We start from the raw sequence: 9,099 nt of genomic DNA, 5'->3' as shown, positions 1-9,099 counted from the left end.
TCAATGGTACAACTCAATACAATGGTTAGTAATTAATCATTTTGTTCCATTCAATAGTACAACTCAATGCAATGGTTAGTAATTAATCATTTTGTTCCATTCAATAGTACAACTCAATACAATGGCCAATAATTAATCATTTTGTTCCATTCAATGGTACAACTCAATACAATGGCCAGTAATTAATCATTTTTTTCCATTCAATGGTACAACTTAATACAATGGCCAGTAATTAATCATTTTGTTCCATTCAATGGCACAACTCAATTCAATGGCCAGTAATTAATCATTTTGTTCCATTCAATGGTACAACTCAATACAATGGCCAGTAATTAATCATTTGTTCCCTTCAATGGTACAACTCAATAAAATGGCCAGTAAGTAATCATTTTGTTCCATTCAATGGTACAACCCAATACAATGGTTAGTAATTAATCATTTTGTTCCATTCAATGGTACAACTCAATACAATGGTTAGTAATTAATCATTTTGTTCCATTCAATGGTACAACTCAATACAATGGTTAGTAATTAATCATTTTGTTCCATTCAATGGTACAACTCAATACAATGGCCAGTAATTAATCATTTCGTTCCATTCAATGGTACAACTCAATACAATGGCCAGTAATTAATCATTTTGTTCCATTCAATGGTACAACTCAATACAATGGCCAGTAATTAATCATTTGTTCCCTTCAATGGTACAACTCAATAAAATGGCCAGTAAGTAATCATTTTGTTCCATTCAATGGTACAACTCAATACAATGGCCAGTAATTAATCATTTGTTCCCTTCAATGGTACAACTCAATAAAATGGCCAGTAAGTTATCATTTTGTTCCATTCAATGGTACAACTCAATACAATGGTTAGTAATTAATCATTTTGTTCCATTCAATGGTACAACTCAATACAATGGCCAGTAATTAAGCATTTTGTTCCATTCAATGGCATAACTCAATACAATGGCCAGTAATTAAGCATTTTGCTCCATTCAATGGTACAACTCAATACAATGGCCAGTAATTAATCATTTTGTTCCATTCAATGGTACAACTCAATACAATGGCCAGTAATTAATCATTTTGTTCCATTCAATGGTACAACTCAATACAATGGCCAGTAATTAATCATTTTGTTCCATTCAATGGTACAACTCAATACAATGGCCAGTAATTAATCATTTTGTTCCATTCAATGGTACAACTCAATACAATGGCCAGTAATTAATCATTTTGTTCCATTCAATGGTACAACTCAATACAATGGCCAGTAATTAATCATTTTGTTCCATTCAATGGTACAACTCAATACAATGGCCAGTAATTAGTCATTTTATTCAATTCAATGGTACAACTCAATACAATGGCCAGTAATTAATCATTTTGTTCCATTCAATGGTACAAGTCAATACAATGGCCAGTAATTAATCATTTTTTTCCATTCAATTGTACAACTCAATACAATGGCCAATAATTAATCATTTTGTTCCATTCAATGGTACAACTTAATACAATGGCCAGTAATTAATCATTTTGTTCCATTCAATGGTACAACTCAATTCAATGGCCAGTAATTAATCATTTTGTTCCATTCAAGGGTACAACTCAATACAATGGCCAGTAATTAATCATTTTGTTCCATTCAATGGTACAACTCAATACAATGGCCAGTAATTAATCTGTTACTGCAGAGTGCATGTATTTATTTTATATTACTTTAGTTCCTATTATAATAGAAGTTTCTGCCCTATGAATATTCATTTATTCTGTTACTTTCTTATTTGCATTCTCATTTACATATTATTTGCCAAGTGTGCACAGTGTGCTGTTTCTCCTTTGTTTTCCTTTGTCCTAATTTTCTTTTGTTCTGTTCAGTTGTTGTTTGCCTGTGCAAGGGTACAGGTCTGTGCAAGTGCACAGCAGCCATTATTTTTCTTTTACCAGCTCTAGCTCTACAGTTTATTATTTACACTTTATTACTATTGGATATCTCTGGGATTTTACTTTGTTTTGGAATTACTTTGCAAATGTTGACATTATTGTGGATGGTGCATATTAAAGGAAGTACTTTAAACATTAATTTTACTCTTTTAATTTCTGTATGTTGTGAGAGCTGCGTACATTAAAACAAGGAATCAACAGCAGCTGACCTAATTGGTAGATCCAATTAAAGTAAAAGAAAAATAATTATATAGTAATAATTATGGAGAAAAGAGAGAGAACGTTAACCGAGAAGGGTCTCGAATATAATCGTGATGTGAAGATTAGGGCCTTTACTAGTGAAAGGAGGCGGTTGCACAGACTTATAGACGCTGTGAGTGACGCCGTAGAACCAAATGAGGGTATCATAAGTGACATGGTAGACCAGGAGATAATACTGCGTGAAGTATACTCAGAGCTCTGTCCACTTTTGAATGTTGTTGAAAGAGAAGAATACACTAATATGTTGCAGTTGTCGCATAATGAAGTGACAAAAGATCTGCATCGACGAGGTCAAGTTGCCGAAGCTGAGAATCTAGGTGTAGATACATCTGGTAATGTACAAGCTAGTGTGAAACCATGTCGTTCAGTAAAAAGTAATTCCTCTAGGCACTCAACACAACATTCTTCACATCACTCTCATTCATCAAGACATTCGTTTCGGAAGTCGAAACAGTCATCTAATGCTTCTTCTACTTCCCGGAGATCTTCGTCAAGTGCAAAAAGGGAACACTTAAGAATTCTCGAAGAAGCCAAAAGGGCAGAATTGAAAGCTGAATTAGAATTTAGTGGAATGGAACACAAACTTAAAGAACATAAACTTAAGGTTGAACGTGAAGCGGCAGAACATAAATTTAAGATGGAGGAGAAGATGTTAGAAATTGAGTTTGAAACTACTTTGATTGAGCAACAGAAGGAGTTAGCAAAGATGGAAGCTAGAATAGATGTCTTGCGTGAGGAGGATGTAGTGAGTGATGACTCACAGGCATTGCTAAGTGGCGATGACGATGATTACATTCCTCTTGGGTTGCAGAAATTTCTTGATGATCTACCAAAGGCGGTTGGTGAACCAACGGCAGTTGTGGCAAGATCTAAATCTGTTGCAGAATCGGCTCAATTTACTATTCCTTCCTCAAATGTATCTACAACCACGAGTGTGACTGTACGTACCTCTGCCACTTCTACTTATATTGCAAAGTCGGCAATAGACACTTCCACCCATATTATTTCCACTAACATTAACCAACCATTATCATTTGCAGATGTACGCAACACTACTGTTACCAAGGTCCCAAATATTAATGCTTCTAGTACAATGCCTGCAACTAACTTTAATATTAATTCAACAGCTTCTCAGGCGTACACAGTTCCTGCAAGTTCAATTTATGCTAATGTACCATCACTGTACGTTCCAATTTACACCTCTACCTACGTGCCTGTGTGTGCGACGTCAACTTACGCTACAAGTGCGTCGTCAGTTGGTGTACCTGTGAATTACTTACCAGTTTGTACAGCGTCAGTGAGTATACAGCCCACGTCAAATTACGTTCCAATTTGTGCGTCGTCAGAAGTACCTAGTACTTACGTGCCATTTAGTGCAGCACCAATGACTTACCTTCCTGTTCCGGTGTGTGTGTCATCTGGCACTACACCTTCGACGCATCTATATACTTCATCAATTAACACAACTTCTATATCATCATCTAAGAGTGTACCTGTAGTATCTATTCAGTCGTCTACTGTAGGTGTGCCTGCAGCTGATGTGCGACCAGATCAAGTATCCATTTATGACACTAACATTTTACGTCAACTTACCGATTCATTTAAGCTACCGCCTGTTGTAGTGGAGAAATTTGATGGAAACCCACTGAAGTTTCCTACGTGGGAAGCAGCATTCTCTTCCTTGATAGAATGTAAGGCGGTCTCAGTTAATGAAAAATTGTATCTGCTAAGACAACATCTGGATGGTAAACCAAAAAGTTTGGTGGAGAACTACTTGTTACTTGGAACGGAAAATGCGTACTTGAAGGCTAGGCAAGAGTTGCGCAATAGGTATGGTCACAGCTCCGTTTTAGCACAGGCATTCATGAAGAAGTTGGATTCCTGGCCCAAGATTAATGGAAGAGATCACGTAGGGTTACGCGACTTTTCTGACTACATAAATGAAATTGTAACTGCTCAGGCCACAATCCCAGATTTAGGCATACTTAACTACTCTGCGGAGAATTGCAAGATTCTTAATAAGTTGCCAGTTTACATTGAGACCAAATGGAGAGGGATAGTGGCTTCGTGTCAAAAGAATCAAATAAGTCCATCCTTTGCGCAATTTGCTGTCTTTTTGACAAATAAGGCAGAAGAAGCTAATCTTCCTATGCTGGAAGCTACGAGACAGATGAAGGATTCTTCTCGTTATGCAAAGGAGGACCACAAACCAAGAAAATCCAGCCATTTGACTTTGAAAACAGATGTATCGACGGAAACTGAGAACATCAAAACAGACCAAAAGAAGAGTGAGGCACCTACTACATGTCCCTTTTGTAAGTCCTCGCATTCATTAGACAAATGTGATTCCTTTAAGGTTCAGCCAGTGCATACAAAGAAGAAATTTATCTTTGCATCCAAATTATGCTTTAGGTGTGGTACTGGTGGTCATTTTGCAGCGCACTGCAAGACTGAGGTGAAATGCCATCACTGTAATAGCAAAGGCCATATATCCTGTCTTCACTTCGACAAGCTAGCGAGTGTGGATGGCAAATGCACTGTGGTATGCGGAGATGAAACCGTATGCAATGATAACTCTATGATTTTACCGGTATGGGTTAGAGGTAGAGGTAGTATATCCGAAAGACTGGTTTACTGTATCTTAGACTCACAAAGCAATACCTGCTTCATTAAAGAAGATATGGTTGGTAAACTGGGTGTGAAATCTCATCCCGCACAACTTAAACTTTCTACCATGCATGCTTCATGTTCCTTAATAGATTGTATGAGGGTAGCTGATCTCGAAATAGTAAGCTTTGACAGGAAAGAAGTAATACCTCTACCAGCCGTCTACACGAGAGACAGCATACCAGCTAAAAGGTCGCAGATACCGACACCAGAGGTAGCGAGCAAGTGGGATCACCTAAAACAAATTGCTGATAAAATTGTTCCTCATATGCAAGATGTTCCAGTTGCCTTGTTGATAGGAAATAATGTGCCCTGTGTACTACGACCTCGGAACATTATTGCTGGTGAAGAAAACCATCCATATGCTCAACAATCTATACTTGGCTGGGGAATAATTGGCACCATTTGTAAACCGGAGGATGTTACGTCTCATCGTTTGGTCTCCTACATTACTAACACGGTTAAACACAAAGAAATAATATTACCAATTCACATTAAAGAAATGATGGAAGTTGATTTTTCAGATAGAGGTGTTGGCGTTTCCATGTCAGTTGAAGAAAGACGGTTTCTGAATATCCTAAGTGATAATATTCGTCAGAGAAGTGACGGACATTACGAGATGCCATTACCACTCCGTTCACCAAATGTAAATCTTCCTGATAATAAACCATTGGCTGTTAAACGATTCAACGGTCTGAGGAAACGATTTACAAAGCAACCAGAGTTCATGAGAGATTATTTAGGTTTCATGAAGGATGTACTGGCTGATGTAGCGGAAGAAGTTCCTAAAGACACAAAGCCTGTTATCGGAAGAATAAACTATGTACCACACACGGGAATATATCACCCAAAAAAACCTGGTCAAATAAGAGTGGTATTTGATTGTTCTGCCATATATCAAGGTATATCATTGAATGAACGTTTGTTGCCCGGTCCGAACCAAATTAACAGTCTACTTGGAATTTTGCTGAGGTTTAGACAGGAGAACGTCGCAATAATGGCTGACATCAAGGGGATGTTTCATCAATTCTTTGTTGCTAATGCGGATAGAGATCTGCTGCGGTTCCTGTGGTTTAAAGACAATAATCCAAACAATGAAGTAATTGAATATAGAATGATGGTTCATCTGTTCGGAGCAACTAGCTCGCCAGGTTGCTCTAATTTTGGTTTGAAGAGAGCAGCTGAAGATGGCGAAAAATTCTATGGAAAAGAAGCAGCAAACTTCATAAAGAATGACTTCTACGTCGATGATGGTTTAAAGTCCCTGTCTACAGCTGATGAAGCAATAAGATTAATACAAAATAGTACAGGTATATGTGCTAAAGCCGGTTTGAGACTGCATAAATGGATCTCAAATGATAGGAAAGTTCTCAGCTGTATTCCAGAAGGACAACGAGGCAAGTCATTATATAACATCAATGTGAAGTCTGACACTCTACCTATTGAAAGAGTGTTAGGCGTATCGTGGTGCATCGAAAGTGATGAGTTCAAATTTAGGGTGCAACTAAATGATTATCTCCCTACCAGACGAAATGTTCTCAAGACCGTATGCTCCATTTACGATCCGTTAGGATTTATCGCTCCTGTCCTTATTGTTGCAAAGATGGTTCTGCAAAGTGTCTGTGCACAGAATCTTGATTGGGACGATCCTTTGGGTCCCGAAGAGCAGAGCAAATGGGAGAGATGGTGCGAAGACATTAAGAACTTAAATACACTAAGCATACCACGTTGTTATAAACCAATCAATTTTAAAGCAGTGACCGCAGAATGTCATCATTTTTCAGATGCAAGTGAAGCTGCGTACGGTCAATGCTCGTACTTGCGATTAATTGATGGAGATGGGAAGGCAGCCGTCTCCTTTTTGCTTGGCAAGGCCAGGGTAACTCCTGCTAATAAGAAGATTACGATACCTCGCCTTGAGTTGAACGCAGCAGTGGTATCAGCTCGAGTCAGTCATATTCTGAAGAATGAGATGGATATTAAAGTACCAATAAAGGATTACTTTTGGACCGATAGTAAAGTTGTACTAGGGTACATACAGAATGTAGCTACACGGTATCAAATGTTTGTTGGTAATCGAGTGCAACAAATTCATGACCAAACTGATGTTGATGATTGGCACTACATCAATTCTTTAGATAACCCAAGTGATGAGGCAAGCCGAGGGCTGACAACTCTCAAATTACTCACAACTTCAAAGTGGATCGGTGGACCGGATTTTCTGAAGCAGGATGGTGAATTAAAATGTTTGAGACAAAATGCCGTCGACGAGGAAGCAACAAAACTTGTTTCCACAGAATTTAAACGCTCGTTTGCTGTCACAGCTGTAATTACAAGTAAGAATGATGTGATTGGTAGAATAATTAAGAAGTTCTCCAAATGGAAAATGGTAAAGATAGTGATTGCTCGACTTTTAAACCTTAAGACCAGATTAATTACTGCAGCAAAAATCAAACTTAAAACCTATGGCATCATGAACAAGTTATCTGGTGACTTCATACCGACTGTTGATGATTTGCAGGTAGCAGAGACAATAATCATTCGTTCTGTACAATGTGAACATTACTTACCTGAATTTAATGTTTTGCAAAACTTTAAAGATGACTTACCGGACCGAGATGTGGCTAAAAGCAAGAAATTTGCACTCAAGAATTCCCGTTTGTGTAAATTACATCCAATTCTAGATGAATCTGGAATTCTGAGAGTTGGCGGTCGAATACATTATTCGTCTATGCCTATGGAAATAAAACATCCTATAATCATACCAAAATACTCACCTTTAATGACTCTTCTTGTTGATCACCACCACAAGAAAGTAAACCATATGGGCAGAAGTGCCACGTTAAACAGTCTAAGACAAGGTGGTTTCTGGTTGATTGGCGCAGTATCCGCTGTCTCACAATACTTACGAAAATGTGTGACATGTAGACGATCCAGAGGTCAACTAGGTGCCCAAAAAATGGCCGACTTACCTATTGATAGACTGTCGGAATCGCCCCCATTTACATATTGTGGAGTTGATTTATTTGGCCCATTTATTATCAAAGAGAGAAGGAGTCGAGTCAAGAGATATGGTGTAATATTTACTTGTATGGCGTCTCGGGCTATACATCTTGAATCAGTCAACTCACTAGAAACAAATTCATTCATAAACGCCTTACGACGTTTCTTAAGCATAAGAGGTCCAGTATACCAGATGCGATCGGACCAGGGAACAAATTTTGTTGGGGCGATCAACGAGTTCTCTAAAGTGCAAAACTTTCTACGTGACCAGCAATGTAGATGGATACTTAATGTTCCCTCAGCAAGTCACATGGGAGGCGTATGGGAACGTCAAATAAGGACTGTGCGCAGTGCGTTGACACCATTATTGAATAGCTGTGGAGATCATCTGTGTGACGAAACTTTTCGCACATTTTTGTGTGAGGTACAGAGTATTGTAAATTCACGTCCGTTAACTGTAAACAATCTTTCAGATCCTACAGCTCCAGAAGCACTCACACCGAATCACTTATTGACAATGAAGTCAAATATTCTGTTACCACCACCAGGCGAATTCCAGGCAAGTGATATATATTGCCGAAGGAGATGGCGGCGGGTCCAGTTTATGGCCAATCAGTTTTGGCATCGGTGGCGTAACGAGTATCTCACCACTCTTCAAACCAGACAAACGTGGAACGTCACTAGAAGGAATTTTTGTGTAGGTGACATAGTTATCATCAAGGATGAAAATGCACCACGCAATGATTGGAAGCTTGGTCGAATTGTGGAAGTGATGAAGAGCAAGGATGATCTCGTAAGGAAGGTCAAACTTCGTCATCAGAGTGGTCATTACGAACGACCTATTCACAAGTTGATATTGTTAGTGGCTAGTGATTCTTGAAGTGGTCCAATCCCAGTCAGGGAGCCAACCGTTTGATGCGTATTGAGAAAATGGAATCAAGAAATTTGTTTATTTTCATATGAACGTTTTGCTTGGATATGCATTAGAACTTTTGAGTGTACTTTTATTTTATGTTTCAACAAGAACTTTTATATTTAATTTACAAGGACTTCAATGTTAATGTAATTACTTTACGTCCTTGAGGGAGCCATGTTACTGCAGAGTGCATGTATTTATTTTATATTACTTTAGTTCCTATTATAATAGAAGTTTCTGCCCTATGAATATTCATTTATTCTGTTACTTTCTTATTTGCATTCTCATTTACATATTATTTGCCAA

General features: G+C 38.2%; 1 protein-coding gene across 1 annotated transcript; it reads left to right on the top strand.

The window, feature by feature from the left end:
• Positions 1 to 2,208: 2,208 nt before the first annotated feature.
• On the top strand, positions 2,209 to 8,757 carry LOC140058160 (uncharacterized). Its single transcript, XM_072103718.1, has one exon. It carries the CDS (start codon positions 2,209 to 2,211, stop codon positions 8,755 to 8,757), a length of 6,549 nt encoding a protein of 2,182 aa, XP_071959819.1.
• Positions 8,758 to 9,099: the final 342 nt, after the last annotated feature.

Source organism: Antedon mediterranea, chromosome 9 (assembly GCF_964355755.1).
Source record: "Antedon mediterranea chromosome 9, ecAntMedi1.1, whole genome shotgun sequence".
Taxonomy (NCBI): domain Eukaryota; kingdom Metazoa; phylum Echinodermata; class Crinoidea; order Comatulida; family Antedonidae; genus Antedon; species Antedon mediterranea.
This window is presented reverse-complemented; position numbering and strand designations above follow the sequence as displayed.